Raw genomic sequence first — 23,441 nt, forward strand, 5'->3', positions numbered from 1 at the left:
CTTATACACCACTTAGACTGAGTATAGTAGTGATGGATCACCATTGTGCTTTTCTTTCTTTACTAACATTACCTGTTATTATCCTGTAATGACATTTTTTTATTCCAGTTTTTTTTTTCAATCTTTTGTTGAACGTCAGATCGCATGATCGCATTGGTCCACATTGAACGAACACCCAACGAGCGCTGTCCTCACTCTTTCCTTGCAGCTTGATGGGTCGAGTGAAACATGCCATTCATCACCTTTGTTGCAAAACTGATGCTACATTATCTCTAGCATGTCATGTGCCAAATGTCATTGTTTTGATGCGCTTTAGAGTTGACAAACTGGTAGGTGCTGACATGAATTAGAAGGAACCCAGATACCCTGCTTTGGCCTACACCAGATATGCAGGATTTATTCAAATCAGTCAGCAAACTACCAATTACAAATGAGCTTGATCATCTGTTATGTGCTTTTAATTCGAGTGTGGTTAAGATACCAGTATTCCTCAATACTAGACATTTTCAGGTAATAACGTTTAGTCATTAGTGTTTAGCAAATGAAGTATTAATTCAAGCCTCAGTATTAAATTGATGATTCTACATAGTCTGACTTCAAAACAGAAGCCCTTTTGAATACAGATGTGTTTACAGACACAGATGCTCAGAAGCCCTTTTGAATACAGATGTGTACAGACACAGATGCTCAGAAGCCCTTTTGAATACAGATGTGTTTACAGACACAGATGCTCAGAAGCCCTTTTGAATACAGATGTGTTTAGCAGACACAGATGCTCAGAACCCCTTTTGAATACAGATGTGTTTAGCAGACACAGATGCTCAGAAGCCCTTTTGAATACAGATGTGTTTAGCAGACACAGATGCTCAGAAGCCCTTTTGAATACAGATGTGTTTAGCAGACACAGATGCTCAGAAGCCCTTTTGAATACAGATGTGTTTAGCAGACACAGATGCTCAGAAGCCCTTTTGAATACAGATGTGTTTAGCAGACACAGATGCTCAGAAGCCCTTTTGAATACAGATGTGTTTAGCAGACACAGATGCTCAGAAGCCCTTTTGAATACAGATGTGTTTACAGACACAGATGCTCAGAACCCCTTTTGAATACAGATGTGTTTACAGACACAGATGCTCAGAAGCCCTTTTGAATACAGATGTGTTTAGCAGACACAGATGCTCAGAACCCCTTTTGAATACAGATGTGTTTAGCAGACACAGATGCTCAGAAGCCCTTTTGAATACAGATGTGTTTAGCAGACACAGATGCTCAGAAGCCCTTTTGAATACAGATGTGTTTAGCAGACACAGATGCTCAGAAGCCCTTTTGAATACAGATGTGTTTACAGACACAGATGCTCAGAACCCCTTTTGAATACAGATGTGTTTAGCAGACACAGATGCTCAGAAGCCCTTTTGAATACAGATGTGTTTAGCAGACACAGATGCTCAGAAGCCCTTTTGAATACAGATGTGTTTACAGACACAGATGCTCAGAAGCCCTTTTGAATACAGATGTGTTTAGCAGACACAGATGCTCAGAAGCCCTTTTGAATACAGATGTGTTTACAGACACAGATGCTCAACTGGCAGATGGTGTAAAAACACAATACAAGTCTTATGGGAGAAAGAATATCTGTTGAATACGTTCAATATGATAGATACACTACAGAAAGTAAAAGGCAGTTAGTTATTAATGTGATCAGTTAATCGATCAGGTAATTGATCTGTTATGTGTCCAGCTTTCACCGATCCAACAACATGGCAGCATCCCTGGTTGAGCATGGACATGATTGTACACAACATGTCCAGTATATACAGTATGTGTTTGATACAATCTTTTTTCCATGTTTGGTTCATTACCAACCCCAGTAGACAGTAGTAGTTTGTTTGTTTGATGTGTTGATGTTTCAACAACCAGCCTGAAACCATCCTCTCCTCTTACATAACAAAGCAAAGCACGCTGGGAAATGTAGTCCTTCTGCTTGTCCGGGATCTTCCAACCAATCACAGGTCAGCTCTGTGCCTGACCTCTGATCCTTGTCTCACCCGGACTGTACCACTTTGTGCCTCCCCCCGTAGGGCGAACCCCCGCAGCGGATCGGCCCAAACCAGCCCCACCAGTACCCCCATGTCCGACAGGAGAGGAGGTCGGCAACTACCACAGCTTCCACCCACAGGGACCAAGGGCAGAAGTAAGTTCTCAGCTTTATTTTCCATACCCTGCTCTGGGCCTCAGTGGCATCACTGCCACTCTGGTTGCTTTGGTTTGGTGACACCTTAAGGCTTTTCTCCATTGGTCACTATGGTCACTTACTTTGGAACAGGTTTGACTTTGATTGAAGCTTCTCTTTGTCAGAAGCAATTGTTTATTGTTATTTACTAGTCTTTAGCTGGGTATGGCACCTTGAGATATTGGTTATTTTGTGCCATAAACCTCTGAGTGGGGAAAAGGCTCATAGCAAGTTTAACAGATACTGCTGTCTGTTGGTTCTCTCTGGTCAGTTGCTCATGAACGACAGAGCTTGGCTCAGAATTCCTTGTTAAGCTGTGTCTTCTGTTTTAGTGAGTTTGTTGTGTGTCTTATGGTCTCAGTACTCTGTATATCTGGTCAGTGTTAACCAGGGTGTCCTGTATAAGGTTTACTACATACATTGTAACCTTGGTCAGTTAGCGATATTGGTGATGTTGTCTCTTCATAAACATTTGATGTTTTTTATTTTAATTTATCTACTCAGTTCCTTTTTTCCATTCCTTCCTCAGACGATGGAGAAGAAGGAACAGAGCCTTGTGAAGGTCTGTAACATAGAGTGTAGGTTTGGTCTTTCACAGGAGGTGAGAGTTAGAGACTGAATCTGCCTGCAACGGCAGGGACCAGGGTCCTGTTCAGTAGCACATCAAAACAAGACGTTTTACAACGGATAATGAGAATCTGTGTTCTGATAGGACAAGTTCAGAGAGAACCTCCCTGTTTCACTACGTTTCAAAACGTTTCCTCTCTACTGAACAGTCCTGATTACAGTGGTCCACAGCACCCCCTGTCTGTCTCTCACTCCCTGACTGTGTGACCTAGCAGTCCTGTGTCCTAGCCTCCTAGTCTTCTTCTGGTTCCTACACTGGGTCAGTGTTGTCATCTAGCATCGTAGCGTCCATGTTTTACTGTAGTCTACTGTAGTTTTGTGTTCTATGTTGAACAGTCCTCAGTTTGGTGTTATGACTTCAGAGTGCTCAGGTGAGACGTGTCACTGGGGGTTGTGGCGTGGATACGGTGTAGTAGACTATTTGTGTTTTAAACGTGTGATTCCGTAACCAGTGTTGTTAGTAGTAAAGTCATTTATCCAGAAACAAAGTAATACATAATTAACTTTTTATTGAGTCTGGGAAGTTATAATGTAGTGCCCTTAACTGTCCCTGGTACAACAGGTATAACTGAGCTGCATGCAGAGAGCTCATCTACGTCCTCCTGTACTGTGAGACTCTCCTTGATGAGGAATCACAACTACTACAGACAGCGGGATCCTGCTTCTCTTACTGAAGCTCTTCAGGGTCACAGACAGAATGACATCTTAAACCGTTTGATTCATCAGCACAAATGGAATGTTCTCGTTTAACTCTCCCTAAAATGTTCTGACGGGTTGTAACAGAGTGTGTCACATGATGTAAGGGTGTGGTGATGGAAGGGAGGGAGGGGATGAGCCTGAGATCTCTGGAGCTGCGCTTTGAATTGACAGATTAGCTGAGTGGTGATTGGAGGGAGCGGGCCACGGGAGAGAAGGAGAAGGGAGCGAGAGAGAGAGAAGGAGGTAGAAAGCAGAGAGAAAGAGAGAAAGCTTAGCCGGTGCTGAGAACTTAAAGCACTCCCAGAACTCCTTCATCATTGTCAGAAACCATGAGCACTCCTCTCTCCTCCTAGTCTGCAGCCAGCCAGTCTCTCTCCTGCCCCCTCTCTCATATCCCCCTTCCCATCTCCGCATCTCTCCTATGTCCCCTCTCCCTCTGTCCCCATCTCTCTCCTCTCCCCCTCTCTCCCTCTGTCCCCACCTCCCCATTCCTGTCTCTCCGTCTCTATCCTCTGTCTCTCTCCTCCCTTCCCGTTTCTCTCCTCTCTCTGTGATGGGGTAATGGCAGCGGGTGGGCAAATGGGGGAGGCATTCTAATGTATTGATCCGACCCTGGGCTAACGCTCACACAGCCCTACAGCATGACACAGCCAGGACTTATCTAATCATGGCACTAATGCTGCTGCTGCACGTGGTACTGATCCATAGAGACCAGGGGACTTGGAGTTGGCTGGGCTGACTGGGCTGGGCTGGGCTGACTGGGCTGGGCTGGCTGGGATTCAAATAGGAGGGTTGTTTGAAATGTTGAGGTAACAGAAATCAAGGCAGAACAGGGAATGTATATCCAGTCAGGTGTGTGTGATTGTACCTTTGTGTTTCCTGCCTAGACAAAGGATCCATGTTGTTGCACCATGCTGGCTTCAGTTAGATTTGTATTTATTAACCAGGAAGTCCCATTGAGCTCTGAAAACCTCTTTTACAAGGTGGACCTAGATGTTGTGATATAGTATCTGTGGTGACCCCGGTTCAACCGTCCTGCCCTGCTTTTATTGTTCCTTTATGTGTACAGGGAAGTCAACATTGAGACCTGAACTAGCTTTGACGGCTTTAGCCACAAACCAAGTGATATCTAATCAACCCCTGTTCCTGTTGTTATCTATCTGTCTCTACTACGACCCCCGACCGCTCAGGAGGAACATGGGAGGAGCTAGAGCGGCCTACTGGTGACCTTTGCCCTCAAGAGCAGTACGAAGCACAGCCAGGTGTGTCTATCAACTGGTGTGTCTCAGACCAGACTGAGCCTTACGACTTCCTGGTTCACCTCTGTCACCTTCATGTATGTGCCTCTCTGCTGAGAACTCCACGCCAGATCTGGGTCCAATACATGATGTACTTAAGCTGCACTTTATTAGTTTGCCTGGTACCATAGGAACCAATAGAATAGTCCCAGAACACTGCAAACTCGAATTTGACCCTGCCTGGTCCACACAGCCCGTACTGGATGGACTATGATGTTGTACCATCTGTATAAGCCCTACAGCCATTCTGCCCCTCAGCCAAAACCCTTCAAATGTGATCATTTGTTGAGCCAGTATTGTATGAAGGTACTGGCTTGAATGTCCCAAGGTTGTGTTGGCAGGAGCTGGAGTTTCCCACAGGTCTCTCTTCCTAGTTCCTCCTCACCCATCTGTCTGTTCATTCATTCAGTTAAGTCTTCTGTGTGATAGTAGTAGAATATCTTGGTCATGAAACATGCAGTATACTTCTTGGGCGTTCATATCTGCATGCGTTTGGTCTGCGTGTGTGTGCTTGTGTACATTTATTCTTACAAGTGTGCGGGCGTGCAAACACCTGCACAAGTCTTTGTGTATGGTTGTGCGTGTGTGTGTGTGTGTGTGTGTGTGTGTGTGTGTGTGTGTGTGCCTGCCTCTGTGCATGCATCCGTGTTCCATGATCTCATAAAGCTCCATCTGTGTCCCACTACCGTTCAGACTGTGAGGACAGGCCTCAGCCAGGCCCACCTGTGAATGGGAGGAAAGGCAAGTGCACTCAGGAGTGTGCCATTGCGGTGGTGTGTCCTCAATAGTGCCCTCAGGGGTGTGTCAGTGCTGTGGGACTCAGCATGCCAGTTAGAGCTTCCATAGTTAAATTAGTCGACTTTCTTCCGTGCTTCTGTCTGTCTTTTATCCACATTTCATATTTTCTGAGATGATGAATGTGATTAGATTTGGGTTGATTTGCAGTGTTTAACTAACCTGGGTGAGTGTGTGGTGATGATAACAAGGATGATCTTCATCATTATGACGATGATGATGATGAGGGTGAGACTGATGCTAATACGTCCAGAGTTTTGTCTCCCTGAGCTCATATAGTCGTGGGTGCCCCAGCCCCATCACAACCACACACCACTAATCTACTCTGCCCTTTAATTGAAGGGTTTGAGAATCAATGTTCAGCCCTTTATCCCCATGTCACAACCACACAATTCAATAGAACAGTATTAGTTACATATACTGTATAGCTCCATGGTCAAATCTGCCGTTTGGAATTAAAGATCATTTCAATTAGACATGTAAGATTTTCGTGCTTCAGTCAAAGCGCCACTTATTGAGATTTAAGTACATCTAGTGGAGGAAAAGGGATGCATGCTGGGATTGCAGTTTGAAGAGTTTAAGTTGAACCAGTCACCTTAGACACAACATTCATGCAACTGGTTGTTGGTCGTTAGTAGATGTTCCAATTTAAATGCTAAATGTCATTAAACTGTCGATAACAGCTTGTAAATATCATCCTTGGTAATGTGCCAACAAAAGATGTACAGATCTGCAATATTAATTTGATCACTGTTGTCATAGATAATTTCCTTGCACAGCAGGAAATACAAATTGTAATCTATTCAAGGTTTAAAAAGGCTTCTGAAGTTTGTAATTTCCACTTTAAAATGTCAGACTTGATTTGACCTAACGAAAAATGTATCAACCCCTACAAAAATGTACATTAATTAATTAATTCATTATAATCCTTTTAATAATTTACATTTCCTGTTGCTACAGGATTATGTACCTGCTGTGAGAAGCAGGGTCAAATTAAAATACCATTACCACTACTGGCCAGCAGATGGCGCAAAGTTCCTAATCTTAGTAAGGAGCTGTCCATGATTGAAGTGCTGAACCTGGCTGCCTTTCCCTGTCACCACCTCGTTTCGCAATAAAGACACACCAGCAAACACGGTCTACATATTCATGATAATGAAACAGATGAATTAATACAGCTGTATTTTTCTTTTATCTATACTTTAGATTGTTTAACAACATTGTTTGGTACCTAATACCCATTCAGTGTATCCCATCCATACTAATAACTTTATTTTGTTGATTCCTCCCATGCCCCTGTATCCATGATCATTATAATGTTGACCATATAGCTGACCAAACCTCCACCACAGGATGAACTGTGTTCTCTCCCAGGTGACTGTCAGTGAGGTATCTTAGGGTTTTCCTGAGTGCAGCACTATTAATTGAGAGAGAGTTATAGAAATTTGCTTGGTTACACCTCATGATGAATCTTGATGGAATCCATCCCACATGTTTAAATAGGAAAGGTTAATTCAATTCAAAAAGCTTTATTGCCACAAATGTACACGACAAAAAAAAGTATATTTGACAAGAACACTGTCTGTTGTTGTTTGCTGATGAAAGGAGCTTCATACCTCTTTACTGTGAGTGTCATCAACAGCTCCTCTGTCTGCTGTCTGTCTGTCTCTCCCTGCCCTGCCTCAGAGGTGACATGGGAGGACCAGCAGAAAGGCCTCAATGGTTCTCTTTCTGACGGAGGAACACAGCCAGGTTTGTCTTGGGTTGTGGTCCCAAATGGTACCCTGTTTCCTACAGTATGTAGTGTACTACTTTTGACCAGGACCCATAGGGAACTACTTTTGACCAGGGCCCATAGAGCACTACTTTTGACCAGGGCCCATAGAGCACTACTTTTGACCAGGGCCCATAAAGCACTACTTTTAACCAGGGCCCATAGAGCACTGGTCAAAAGTACTGCACTATACAGGGAATAGGGTGTCATTTGGGATGCACAATTGGAGTGGAGACCTGATGACTTCAACCTAATCTTGGCCCCTGGGGGCCCTTCACTGTGGTTATCCTTATCCAAAGGTCAAAGAGGCTCTGACCTCTGTCCTTCTCCTCTCTGTGATGTGCAGTGATGCAGTGTAGCATGAGAGTGTTTGGTTTGGTAAGTGGTTTGCTGAGTTAGTTTTGTGGTCGGGTCTCTGAAAACTGACATTTTAGTTTCTTTTAAACATGTCTAATTAATCTCCATAACAAAACAGTTTCTGGTCTGGGCTGTAGATTTACATGTAAGAGAGTGTTGCCAGGCAAATCAGCTGTGAATGTTTAGAGATATTGTTTCTCAATTAACTTGTTGAGTATCCATGGAAACACATATGTAAATCTCCATGTATGGACGTATTTACATGTAGATCCAATTATGAACCCTTATTATGTGACTGAGTGAGTGTGTGGGACGGACTTCTGGAAGAGCTGTGTCAATGGAAATTGTATATAGGCCTTCTGGAGACAATTAACTTGATTGAAGATCATTTTGAGGTAGATGAGATGAGCATCACTGAAAGTGTTATCCATGATGATAGTCATTAGAGCTTCTCTTACTGCTGAATGAAAGTAGACCGGCTCTAACTGATACATCATGAATCCATTAGCTAACACCTTGCTAAAATGCACCATGCCACCAGGACACATTTGAATTAGAGTTGCATACTGACTGTTTTGCTTGGTATAGTTTCCTAGTTGTGCCATGGATTGCAGTGTTGTGGTGTCGTCTTTATTGAACCGTACCTCATTGAGGGCAGTAGTTAATGACTTCAGCTTTAATGAGGCTTCAATGTTAGTCTCTCTCTCTCTCTCTCTGTGTGTGTGTAGTGCACAGATTATGATACACCCACTACTCTGTGAAAGCATAACATGTGACTGTAGCAATATGCTGAAATCAGTGAATATGTTTCCTGCTGAAGCCATCAAGATTCAACGATGATTCATAGAATGTTTGCAGTCATACTGTCAGAGGTATTGTACAACTCTGTGGGTCAGTATGCTCATACTGTCAGAGGTATTGTACAACTCTGTGGGTCAGTATGCTCATACTGTCAGAGGTATTGTACAACTCTGTGGGTCAGTATGCTCATACTGTCAGAGGTATTGTACAACTCAACTCTGTGGGTCAGTATGCTCATGCTGTCAGAGGTATTGTACAGCTCTGTGGGTCAGTATGCTCATACTGTCAGAGGTATTGTACAACTCAACTCTGTGGGTCAGTATGCTCATGCTGTCAGAGGTATTGTACAACTCAACTCTGTGGGTCAGTATGCTCATGCTGTCAGAGGTATTGTACAACTCAACTCTGTGGGTCAGTATGCTCATACTGTCAGAGGTATTGTACAACTCTGTGGGTCAGTATGCTCATACTGTCAGAGGTATTGTACAACTCTGTGGGTCAGTATGCTCATACTGTCAGAGGTATTGTACAACTCTGTGGGTCAGTATGCTCATGCTGTCAGAGGTATTGTACAACTCAACTCTGTGTGTCAGTATGCTCATACTGTCAGAGGTATTGTACAACTCAACTCTGTGGGTCAGTATGCTCATACTGTCAGAGGTATTGTACAACTCAACTCTGTGGGTCAGTATGCTCATACTGTCAGAGGTATTGTACAACTCAACTCTGTGGGTCAGTATGCTCATGCTGTCAGAGGTATTGTACAGCTCTGTGGGTCAGTATGCTCATACTGTCAGAGGTATTGTACAACTCAACTCTGTGGGTCAGTATGCTCATACTGTCAGAGGTATTGTACAACTCTGTGGGTCAGTATGCTCATACTGTCAGAGGTATTGTACAACTCAACTCTGTGGGTCAGTATGCTCATGCTGTCAGAGGTATTGTACAACTCTGTGGGTCAGTATGCTCATACTGTCAGAGGTATTGTACAACTCTCTGTGGGTCAGTATGCTCATACTGTCAGAGGTATTGTACAACTCAACTCTGTGGGTCAGTATGCTCATGCTGTCAGAGGTATTGTACAACTCTCTGTGGGTCAGTATGCTCATGCTGTCAGAGGTATTGTACAACTCTCTGTGTGTCAGTATGCTCATGCTGTCAGAGGTATTGTACAACTCAACTCTGTGTCAGTATGCTCATGCTGTCAGAGGTATTGTACAACTCAACTCTGTGGGTCAGTATGCTCATGCTGTCAGAGGTATTGTACAACTCAACTCTGTGGGTCAGTATGCTCATACTGTCAGAGGTATTGTACAACTCAACTCTGTGGGTCAGTATGCTCATACTGTCAGAGGTATTGTACAACTCTGTGGGTCAGTATGCTCATGCTGTCAGAGGTATTGTACAGCTCTGTGGGTCAGTATGCTCATACTGTCAGAGGTATTGTACAACTCTGTGGGTCAGTATGCTCATACTGTCAGAGGTATTGTACAACTCTGTGTGGGTCAGTATGCTCATACTGTCAGAGGTATTGTACAACTCTGTGGGTCAGTATGCTCATACTGTCAGAGGTATTGTACAACTCAACTCTGTGTGTCAGTATGCTCATACTGTCAGAGGTATTGTACAACTCAACTCTGTGTGTCAGTATGCTCATACTGTCAGAGGTATTGTACAACTCAACTCTGTGTGTCAGTATGCTCATACTGTCAGAGGTATTGTACAACTCAACTCTGTGGGTCAGTATGCTCATACTGTCAGAGGTATTGTACAACTCAACTCTGTGTGTCAGTATGCTCATACTGTCAGAGGTATTGTACAACTCTGTGGGTCAGTATGCTCATACTGTCAGAGGTATTGTACAACTCAACTCTGTGTGTCAGTATGCTCATACTGTCAGAGGTATTGTACAACTCAACTCTGTGTGTCAGTATGCTCATGCTGTCAGAGGTATTGTACAACTCAACTCTGTGTGTCAGTATGCTCATGCTGTCAGAGGTATTGTACAACTCAACTCTGTGTGTCAGTATGCTCATGCTGTCAGAGGTATTGTACAACTCAACTCTGTGTGTCAGTATGCTCATGCTGTCAGAGGTATTGTACAACTCAACTCTGTGTGTCAGTATGCTCATACTGTCAGAGGTATTGTACAACTCAACTCTGTGGGTCAGTATGCTCATACTGTCAGAGGTATTGTACAACTCTGTGGGTCAGTATGCTCATACTGTCAGAGGTATTGTACAACTCAACTCTGTGGGTCAGTATGCCCGTACTGTCAGAGGTATTGTACAACTCTGTGGGTCAGTATGCTCATGCTGTCAGGTGATGACTCTTTGACCCCTTTCAACAATCACTGGTCAGTGTTTGGACAATATGACTCAAGACGAACAAAACAAGGTTGATGATTTGATGACTATCTATATTCTTTACATAATCTTACTGTTCTGTTAGTCAGCGCCTCGCCAAAATGTTTGGGTGTGCGTCAACTGATGCATTTTACTAGATAGAGATTTATTTAAACAGAGTTTATTTGTGTTATGTAAGGTACGCCATTGATGAGTTCACCTAGGACTTTTACCATGCTGTTGTAGCATGCTGTTGATGGCAAGCATTGACCTACAACTTATACCATGCTGTTGATGACGAGCCAAAAATCGCCTGCTCACTTTGTTCAGCTACAGCGGGTATCTCTTGACTTGACAATGAGGTGAGGTGAGTTGGCACGGTGATGGGATCAGATCAAAGCTGAACAAGGCAGATGTCTCACAGTGTTGTTTTATTCATGCCTCTCTTAATTATTCCACACTAATGAAGACGGAATTGACCTAAATGCAGATGTTGACTACAGTGCGTTACACATTAAGGCCAATAATCAGAGTGTCGTCACCTGGCCTTACACATCGGCTCTGTCCCACATGGCACACTATTCCCTACATAGTACACTACTTCAAAAGTAGTGCACAAACGTAGGAATTAGGGTGCCATTTGGGACGCCGACAACAACTCGTATAGCTGCAGCTGGTCTCCCAGTGGGTGTACATCAAAGCCTTCAACATGGAAGCATACAAGAAGGGGGCAAGAGGAACAGTAGGGGGGTAGGTGGGCACACATCCAGAAGTGGACAGTGTCACTTCAGTGAAGAGTCTGTGCGCTAACCACCCCCACCACAGCGTGCCCTGGCATAGTTAGCAGAATCACTATGCCCGTGTGAAGACACAGTTTGTTCCTTTGTTTATTTTGATCTCTTTTAGCCCAGAATGGGGTCTTACTGTATCTTCCAAAATCCCATGAAAATTCAATATCATGACATTCATAACATACAGTAAGTGTATCTCTCTCTCTCTCTCTCTCTCTCTCTCTCATTATGCAAGATGGTTTGCACACGGCAGGGGGTGATTAATGAAAGGCTGATGAAAGCACAGCTCATCAAAACCTCAGCACATTCTGTTTTCCTCCCAAGACACAGTGGAGCAATAGGAGTGGGATTATGTACTGGAGTAGTGGGAGATGGCTGTTAATTGGAGGCAAACAGAGGCTCTGGAGAAGAGAGTGGCTGCTAGTCGATCCCAGCTCTCTCTGTTGTGTAACCTGTTCATTCCCAGGGGTATTGGTGGGCCTACTCTCTCTGTGCCTCAGCCTCAATCACAACAACAAGGTTTATGAAAGAAAGAAAGAAAGAAAGAAAGAAAGAAAGAAAGAAAGAAAGAAAAGTTGATGTGGTACTTACGTCAATTTTATTTGACTCTTTTGTTTGGGAGCTTTCTGTTTTGTACCTACTGCCGCCTCTCTGCCTGCTTTTGGTTGTTTTTATGTTCCAGGCTGTCTGTCTGTCTGTCCGTCTCTCCACAGTAGACTATTAGACCTTGATTCAAGTGGCTCCCCCACCGCCTCTCTTCTACCTCTAAAGTCTTTTAGTGTTTCTGTCTGCTTTGTCAGCTCCAACGCTCTTCCTCCCATCCTTAACGTCTACTTGACTGTTTCAGCTCTCTTTCCTCTGGACAGTACACAGCAGCTCACCTTTCCCCCTCTTTGTTTTTCAATAACACTACAGGTCTTTTAGTCCAGCCGCTCCCGGCCTGCCTTGCACCCTTCTCTTCTCTTCACTTTTCTCCTTGGCTGTCCATTAGTGCAATTTGTGTTAATGTGATCTTTCTTTGTTGTGCTGTATGATTTTGTTTGTGTTGTTGTGCTCTGTGCTTGTTGTTGTTGTCGTTTTTGTGCCACCCCCTCCCCATCATGCCCCCCCCACTCTGACCCCCTCCCGACCTGTGCGGCGGCCACTGTGAAAGAGGGCCCTCCACAGTGATGTCACTTCCTGTCCATGATGTCAGCCCTCTCACTCCCATTTCCTGTCTTCTGTCTGTATCTGTGTTTTGTCATGTGACCCCAGAAGACACGGACTCACCAGGTTGGACCAGCTCAGGTCTGTCCCTCCTTCTTCTGTATGCCTCCCCTTTTTACCTCCTTCTCATCTTCCTCATTCCTCCTCTTCTTCATCCCGCCTACTCCTGCTTTCTCATGTCCATTCTTCCCTGCTGATTGAGCTTGTTGGAGATGTTTTTTGGGGGGGAGGGGATGGATTTGACTCAGTTTGTGTGTGCTTGCTTACATGTAAGCATGCATGGTCATACATGTCAACTGTGTTCATTGTAACATGTCTGTTGTTCGGCTATATTCAACCCTGACGACATTTCATTGAGGCATGTTGTACAAATAGAACCTAGGAATCCTGATATGCCACCAAGATGGCAGAAAGTGCATCTCATTCTGTACCATTGTCTTTACAAGGCTTGTTGTTGCTCAACTACAGCAGAAGGTCATATCTCATCAACTGTCACACAACGCTGACGGACAGGACAGGAAATCATATTCACATGTTGCAGAAAAACTAACATGGAGGCTGTCCTTTCATTTCCCATCATTCCTGGAGGTCTTCATTTAGTCTCATCTATTATCTTTCTACATTCATTTGCTCTTTGTTTTTGTGTTTTCTTTCTCTCATGCGCCTGTGCTTCCTCTCCCCACCGCCATCATACAAATCTAAAGTAGAGAGAATGACAGTGTGTCCAGAGAGTGGTGATGCAGGTAAGATGACTAGAGTTACTGTAGTCTGCCTGACATCACGAAGTGAGGTCGTCCCAAATGGCACCTAGCCCTTTCCCTAGTCTGTTGGACCGGAGCCACATAGGAACACTATTTAGGGAATAGGGTTCCTCTGGTCTGAATACTCCCCACACTACAGACTGACTGACTGACGGACCTAACAGACCTGACTGACTGACCTAACAGACCTGACTGACCTGACATGCCCACTGTGGCATGTGGACAGTCACATTTTGCCCCCGAAGCCTCTATGAGCTCTGGGAGGTTGGTGGCTGCTTAGAATAAATATTCTGAATAATTATTTCAGTAAAACTATGGCTAAGAGTTTGTATAGTAAAGTTAGGGCTCCAGACCCAAAAGAGCATGTCTGAGATTTTGACACGGAATAACTGACACCTTTCATTCAAACCCTTCACATAAACTCCAAGTGAACCCCTTCATTATGAAATGGAATATCTCTTACACGTTGTTGTTTGGGTTTTCCGACTGTTATGTGACATCATGGACTGACTGACTGTTGGTGTCTGGGTGAACTAACTCTGAATGCTGCATGCAGCACTTTTATACAATAACATTGTCATTTGAAAATGATACCCGAATGAGTCTTTGGATCATAGTAATGCAGGGTTCCTTAATCAAAGTAGAAACCTTTTTTATGCCGATATCTTGAGGACTTGTTCAGTCAGTGCTTTATACCAGAACCCCAAAACATTTCAAAAGAATATTCCTGAGTAGCGTTGCAAAAATCAGTGTATTTCCCCCAAATTCCCAGGTTTTCCAGAAATCCTGGTTGGAGGATAACAGATGATTCCCTTGTGATTCTGGGAGTCTTCCAACCAGGATTTCCCTGTTCCTGAGTATGACCTCCACTGACCACTCTGCTCCCTAGGTGCTATGGATGTGGAGGAGAGGACCAGACAGATGAAGCTGAAGGTGAACAAGTTCAAGCAGGGGGCCGTGTGCGACTCCAGACTGGAACAGGACTACAACAAGGCAAGACACAGTGACACAGCCCTCCTTTCCCTTTCATAAGTAGAACATTGTTAGCATCACACTATTTCTCCCAACAAACTGACTTGGAGTTACTTTAACACATCCATGTTCAGTGCACATGAAGCAGGACCATCACTCTTAAGGCAAGACCAATACCAGCCCTTCCTTCCTATTCTATTCATAACATGGTCATTAAGTAGACACTTTGTATACAAACTGACTTACGGCTAACACAGTAAAATGTTCAGTAAATGTGTCCCGTGCAGCAATCAAATCAAAGCCGAGCAGGATGTTAACCGCATCATACAGGATGTTAACCGCATCATACATACAGGATGTTAACCGCATCATACAGGATGTTAACCGCATCATACATACAGGATGTTAACCGCATCATACAGGATGTTAACCGCATCATACATACAGGATGTTAACCGCATCATACATACAGGATGTTAACCGCATCATACATACAGGATGTTAACCGCATCATACAAACAGGATGTTAACCGCATCATACATACAGGATGTTAACCGCATCATACAGGATGTTAACCGCATCATACAGGATGTTAACCGCATCATACATACAGGATGTTAACCGCATCATACAGGATGTTAACCGCATCATACATACAGGATGTTAACCGCATCATACTTACAGGATGTTAACCGCATCATACATACAGGGATGTTAACCGCATCATACAAACAGGATGTTAACCGCATCATACAAACAGGATGTTAACCGCATCATACATACAGGATGTTAACCGCATCATACATACAGGATGTTAACCGCATCATACATACAGGATGTTAACCGCATCATACATACAGGATGTTAACCGCATCATACATACAGGATGTTAACCGCATCATACATACAGGATGTTAACCGCATCATACAATGTTAACCGCACAGGATGTTAACCGCATCATACATACAGGTTGTTAACCGCATCATACATACAGGATGTTAACCCCATCATACATACAGGATGTTAACCCCATCATACATACAGGATGTTAACCGCATCATACAGGATGTTAACCGCATCATACATACAGGATGTTAACCGCATCATACAGGATGTTAACCGCATCATACATACAGGATGTTAACCGCATCATACAAACAGGATGTTAACCGCATCATACAAACAGGATGTTAACCGCATCATACAAACAGGATGTTAACCGCATCATACATACAGGATGTTAACCGCATCATACATACAGGATGTTAACCGCATCATACATACAGGATGTTAACCGCATCATACAAACAGGATGTTAACCGCATCATACAGGATGTTAACCGCATCATACATACAGGATGTTAACCGCATCATACAGGATGTTAACCGCATCATACATACAGGATGTTAACCGCATCATACATACAGGATGTTAACCCCATCATACATACAGGATGTTAACCGCATCATACTTACAGGATGTTAACCGCATCATACATACAGGATGTTAACCGCATCATACAAACAGGATGTTAACCGCATCATACAAACAGGATGTTAACCGCATCATACAAACAGGATGTTAACCGCATCATACATACAGGATGTTAACCGCATCATACATACAGGATGTTAACCGCATCATACATACAGGATGTTAACCGCATCATACATACAGGATGTTAACCGCATCATACATACAGGATGTTAACCGCATCATACAGGATGTTAACCGCATCATACATACAGGATGTTAACCGCATCATACATACAGGTTGTTAACCGCATCATACATACAGGAGGTTAACCCATCATACATACAGGATGTTAACCCCATCATACATACAGGATGTCAACCGCATCATACATACAGGATGTTAACCGCATCATACAGGGATGTCAACCGCATCATACATACAGGATGTTAACCGCATCATACATACAGGATGTTAACCGCATCATACAAACAGGATGTCAACCGCATCATACATACAGGATGTTAACCGCATCATACATACAGGATGTTAACCGCATCATACATACAGGATGTTAACCGCATCATACATACAGGATGTTAACCGCATCATACATACAGGATGTTAACCGCATCATACAAACAGGATGTTAACCGCATCATACATACAGGATGTTAACCGCATCATACATACAGGATGTTAACCGCATCATACATACAGGATGTTAACCGCATCATACATACAGGATGTTAACCGCATCATACATACAGGTTGTTAACCGCATCATACATACAGGTTGTTAACCGCATCATACATACAGGATGTTAACCGCATCATACAGGGATGTTAACCGCATCATACATACAGGATGTTAACCGCATCATACATACAGGTTGTTAACCGCATCATACATACAGGTTGTTAACCGCATCATACATACAGGTTGTTAACCGCATCATACATACAGGATGTTAACCGCATCATACATACAGGTTGTTAACCGCATCATACATACAGGATGTTAACCGCATCATACATACAGGTTGTTAACCGCATCATACATACAGGATGTTAACCGCATCATACATACAGGATGTTAACCGCATCATACATACAGGATGTTAACCGCATCATACATACAGGATGTTAACCGCATCATACATACAGGATGTTAACCGCATCATACATACAGGATGTTAACCGCATCATACATACAGGATGTTAACCCCATCATACATACAGGATGTTAACCGCATCATACATACAGGTTGTTAACCGCATCATACATACAGGATGTTAACTGCATCATACATACAGGATGTTAACCCCATCATACATACAGGATGTTAACCGCATCATACATACAGGATGTTAACCCCATCATACATACAGGATGTTAACCGCATCATACATACAGGTTGTTAACCGCATCATACATACAGGATGTTAACTGCATCATACATACAGGATGTTAACCCCATCATACATACAGGTTGTTAACCGCATCATACATACAGGATGTTAACTGCATCATACATACAGGATGTTAACTGCATCATACATACAGGATGTTAACCGCATCATACATACAGGATGTTAACCGCATCATACATACAGGATGTTAACCGCATCATACATACAGGTTGTTAACCGCATCATACAGGATGTTAACCGCATCATACATACAGGATGTTAACCGCATCATACATACAGGATGTTAACCGCATCATACATACAGGATGTTAACCGCATCATACATACAGGATGTTAACCGCATCATACATACAGGATGTTAACCGCATCATACATACAGGATGTTAACCCCATCATACATACAGGATGTTAACCCCATCATACATACAGGATGTTAACCGCATCATACATACAGGATGTTAACCGCATCATACATACAGGATGTTAACCGCATCATACATACAGGATGTTAACCGCATCATACATACAGGATGTTAACCGCATCATACATACAGGATGTTAACCGCATCATACATACAGGATGTTAACCGCATCATACATATGTTAACAGGATGTTAACCGCATCATACATACAGGATGTTAACCGCATCATACATACAGGATGTTAACCGCATCATACATACAGGTTGTTAACCGCATCATACATACAGGATGTTAACCGCATCATACATACAGGATGTTAACCGCATCATACATACAGGATGTTAACCGCATCATACATACAGGATGTCAACCGCATCATACATACAGGATGTTAACCGCATCATACATACAGGATGTCAACCGCATCATACATACAGGATGTTAACCGCATCATACAGGATGTTAACCGCATCATACATACAGGATGTTAACCGCATCATACAGGATGTTAACCGCATCATACATACAGGATGTTAACCGCATCATACATACAGGATGTTAACCGCATCATACATACAGGATGTTAACCGCATCATACATACAGGATGTTAACTGCATCATACATACAGGATGTTAACTGCATCATACATACAGGATGTTAACCGCATCATACATACAGGATGTTAACCGCATCATACATACAGGATGTTAACCGCATCATACATACAGGATGTTAACCGCATCATACATACAGGATGTTAACCGCATCATACATACAGGATGTTAACCGCATCATACATACAGGATGTTAACCGCATCATACATACAGGATGTTAACCGCATCATACATACAGGATGTTAACCGCATCATACATACAGGATGTTAACCGCATCATACATACAGGATGTTAACCGCATCATACATACAGGATGTTAACCGCATCATACAAACAGGATGTTAACCGCATCATACAAACAGGATGTTAACCGCATCATACAAACAGGATGTTAACCGCATCATACAGGATGTTAACCGCATCATACATACAGGATGTTAACCGCATCATACATACAGGATGTTAACTGCATCATACATACAGGATGTTAACCGCATCATACATACAGGATGGTAACCGCATCATACATACAGGATGGTAACCGCATCATACATACAGGATGTTAACCGCATCATACATACAGGATGTTAACCGCATCATACATACAGGATGTTAACCGCATCATACATACAGGTTGTTAACCGCATCATACATACAGGATGTTAACCGCATCATACATACAGGATGTTAACCGCATCATACATACAGGATGTTAACCGCATCATACATACAGGATGTTAACCGCATCATACATACAGGATGTTAACCGCATCATACATACAGGATGGTAACCGCATCATACATACAGGATGTTAACCGCATCATACATACAGGATGTTAACCGCATCATATAAAATGTAAAACACTTTTATCCAAACACCCATTCCAGCAGTATTCACAATTTGGCAAGCTTCATGAACAAGTATACGTACATACATGAGGTATTATATCGACCCTGTGAATCCATGGTATGTAGCGGTGACTGTGTCCTGAGTCACACAGACAGTAGTCAAGTGAAGTGTGTTTATAAAGAGACCCGAGCCAAGCCTTATAAGAGAAAGAATGTCCATCCTGTCCTGTCTTCCTTTTAAGTGTGTGGAATGATAACTACTGCCCTGGAATACACTAAGCATGCATTACACTTATAGTTCTATAAAAAGCAGGTGGAAAATGAAACATTTGTCAATTCTGTTAGTTGTGAGGAGTGCCACAAACTATAACCGTATGTTTACAAACTGTAATGCTCCTCTGGACACAGATAAGCTTTTAATATACCATTTCTTTCTTTGCAGATGATTTTAATTAGTTTTAACATCAAGTCTTGGTTCACCAACTTGCTCTAAAAAAACAACTAAGATGTCCTTTTCCCATTTCTTGTTTATGCCAAATTATTTTTATTAGCTTACATTTTGGCTTTATAGACCTGAACTAATGGGTTAACAGTATGTTCTATACTGGGAGAAAACTTTACTATCGCTCAATATTATTTGGTTATATAACCCAGTATTTCTCTGTGTCCTCCTCCTAGAACATTGGCCATAAGGAATGTGAATGAGTTGCTCTTTGACCAGCAATTGTTTTTGGACGAACGGATCTCCTTAAAAAGCCAACAAATCATTGAAAGCAGAGATTTTGGCCACATGAAAGTTTGTTCTATTGTCCTTTATCTTATAATTTTCTAAGTTTATACTTTGATAAATTCCTTCTCCACAAGACTATAACTCTTGCAATAGGCAAATAGTTTATTACCTACATCACATACACTGAGTGTTCTAAACGTTATGACCACCATGACATAGCCTGACCAGGTAAATCCAGGTGAAAGCTATGAGGCGGCAGGTACCCTAGCGGTTAAGGTAGCTAAGAGGTTGGGCAAGAAAGGTTGCTGGTTGAAATCCCCGAGTTGACAAGGTGATAAATATGTCGATGTTCTCTTGAGCAAGACACTTAACCCTAACTGCTCCTGATAGTGGCTCTGGATAAGAGGGTTTGCTAAATGGAAAAATGTCACTTGTCAAATCCACTTTGGGGAGGAGACAGGTTAAAGAAGGACTTTAAAGCCTTGAGATAATTGAGACATGGATTGTGTATGTGTGCCATTCCGAGGGTGAGTGGGTAAAAAAAGTTTGAAGTGCCGGAGGTTGGTGCCACCTCAATTAGGGAGGACGAGCCGTGGTAATGACTGGAGCGGAATCCGTGGACTGGTGTCAAATGCATCAAACACATGGTTTCCATGTGTTTGATGCCATTCCATTTGCTCTGTTCCAGCCATTATTATGAGCCGTTATCTCCTCAGTAGCCTCCACTGGGTTTTCCACGCTCAATCGTTTCCTGTGTGTATCAAGAATGGTCCACCACCCAAAGGAGAAGCATTGGTGCCAACATGAGCCAGCATAAAGAGCTTTTTCTGTTGTTGTCAGTGTTGTATTTTGAGGCAGGCTTGAATAAGCTACGTAGGCAGAGTGTAGCATCATGTGTCTGATTCTCTGTAGTAATGGTATGAGAATAATGTTGTTTTATTTTGCAAAGTGGTTTCTTGCATCAAACAACCCAACAACATTTTCAGTCACCTCCTTGTCTCAGTGGATAAAAATTATTGTCAATCCCTGCATGTTTTTTTCTTCTTCAAAAATCTCATGGAATGTAGCCTACATTGAACACCACACATTGGCTGCTACCGTAGGCTGAACGATAGAACATCTCTTTCCATGTTAAAATCTCATGGAATGTAGCCTACATTGAACACCACACATTGGCTGCTACCGTAGGCTGAACGATAGAACATCTCTTTCCATGTTAAAATCTCATGGAATGTAGCCTACATTGAACACCACACATTGGCTGCTACCGTAGGCTGAACGATAGAACATCTCTTTCCATGTTAAAATGTTATGGGATGCATTTTCTCTTTTTTTTGTAATGGTAGGTCACTCTGGTAGGCCTACATTATGATCAAATAGCAATAGTAGCCTACTTGATCACTGTCAAATCTAACTTAAAGCGGGTACAGCCTCAGTGTTCACAGTAAACGCCCGCTTGAAGTTGCGCAGAATTTTCACAACATTCAAGTTTGTGCTCAGCAGACCTGAAATTTGCTCAGGTTGTTCTGAGGGTTAAAGGGCAGGTGCAACTCAATAATTAGGAAGGTGTCCTTAATGTTCTTTACAATTAGCGTATATAGGGGTAAAACTCATCAAGGGACAAAATAATTACCACAAAGTCGCATTTTCAAGTCTGTTTTTAGTTGTGTGCTGAGTGGTGTGTGTTTCTCCTTTACAGAGGAGGGATGGTCAGCGGGGTTCAGACAACATGTCAGCCAAGTCTTCGGACAGTGATGTAAGCGACGTGTCCGCTGTGTCGAGAACCAGTAGTGCCTCTCGGTTCAGCAGCACGAGCTACATGTCTGTCCAATCAGAACGTCCGCGAGGAAAGCAGAAGATCAGGTAGGATGCAGCAACACACTAAGGGGAGACAGAAGCCCTAGATGTAATACCTGTGGCCTGCCAGGGATGGGCAAACCCCAAAGGCCGTGAAGCTTTCTTCCAACTAAAGTTGCCAAGTACAGACATTTTCCACAAGGAAAAGAGTTTTCACTGGGTTTCTTAACTTTAGGGGAAAATACACAGCTAGCATTGTGCTATTTCCCACTGTCCAGTGAGTTCAGGTTTGGCTCTGCCTAGGTGAAAATAGAGCTAAATGTTTGAACTCTACTGCTTCAGGTTGGGGTTTGCCCGTAACTGGTAACTCATTACTGGTGTGAAACCATGTAGTATGCTGTATGGGTTGTCTCGTGTTGAAACATAACTGAAACAGATCTGCATGTCTAGGTTTTTTGCTTTTAGTTCATTTAGTTTAGCTGTTTTATGTATGTTCCATTTTGTCTCATTGTTGACCTTATTTCTGCAGTTTGGTTTCACATACCTTTCTTTAATTTCCTTTCTGCTTTGCATGTGCCGCGTTTGCGCTTCTGTCACGTCCTCATCTATTCCGAATCAAGGAACCAATCACGGGAAGGGGATGAACATTTGGGGGAGGTGCTGGAGGAAGAGGAAGCTGGGCGAGAGGTGGGGGGGGAAGAGGGGGGTACACATAGAGGGCAGGGTAAACAGAGGGAAGGGGAGGAGGAGGCTAAAGAGGAAGGAGGTCAGAGGAGGACCACTGTAGTCACACAGAAGTCACAGGAGGAGATGGATGAAGAGGAAATGCTGCGGAGGAGGTTCTCAGAGACTGACCTCAGGTAACTAGTTAACTAGTTTACCAGTCTGACCTCAATCTAACTTCAATCCAACCTCCGGTCAAACCTAACCTGACCTCAATTTAACCTCAATCCAACCTCAGGTCAAACCTAACCTGACCTCAATCTAACCTCAATCCAACCACAGGTCAAACCTAACCTGACCTCAATCTAACCTCAATCCAACCTCAGTCTGGTCAAACCTTACCAGTCTACCCTCAATCTAACATCAATCCATTATTATGTGGAATGGCCGTTATCATGTTCCCATAATGTTTTACATGATACTTTTATATTACAGACATGACAGTTGTTTCGTTTCAACAGGGAGGATAGTCATCATAAGAGGCTGTAAAAGTATGTCAAGATTAAAACAAATTGATTTGGAACCCCGCGAGTTCTTCTCAGCAGCAGGCTAACAGATTAGTTTAGCTGTCTAATAAGGTGTAATCAGTGTTACATTGCATTCACAGTGGGAACTAAGAGCTAAATGCTCAGATCTTATTCTCTTGGAACCACCCATCCCAGATCCGGGATAATTGTCATCAACTACGCTAAATAGCATAGCGCAACGGTTAAATAATCTTACTAGAAAAT

General features: G+C 42.9%; 1 protein-coding gene across 39 annotated transcripts in view; it reads left to right on the top strand.

Moving 5' to 3' along the window:
- LOC112222529 (regulating synaptic membrane exocytosis protein 2-like) overlaps window positions 1–23,441 on the top strand; it is a 223,015-nt gene that overhangs the window by 155,632 nt on the left and 43,942 nt on the right. For 21 of the 39 annotated variants that reach the window (XM_042304750.1, XM_042304741.1, XM_042304747.1 and 18 more), the window contains 4 exons: window positions 2,082–2,194; window positions 12,975–13,007; window positions 14,577–14,680; window positions 21,890–22,053. In XM_042304750.1, coding sequence (XP_042160684.1) covers window positions 2,082–2,194; window positions 12,975–13,007; window positions 14,577–14,680; window positions 21,890–22,053 — 414 coding nt within the window. Of the gene's footprint in view, window positions 1–2,081; window positions 2,195–12,974; window positions 13,008–13,155; window positions 13,670–14,576; window positions 14,681–21,889; window positions 22,054–22,722; window positions 22,848–23,441 lie in introns of those variants that run through there. The other 18 variants (XM_042304761.1, XM_042304764.1, XM_042304769.1 and 15 more) reach the window with 4 other exon arrangements.

The sequence above is a fragment of the Oncorhynchus tshawytscha genome, linkage group LG23 (assembly GCF_018296145.1).
Source record: "Oncorhynchus tshawytscha isolate Ot180627B linkage group LG23, Otsh_v2.0, whole genome shotgun sequence".
Lineage (NCBI taxonomy): Eukaryota > Metazoa > Chordata > Actinopteri > Salmoniformes > Salmonidae > Oncorhynchus > Oncorhynchus tshawytscha.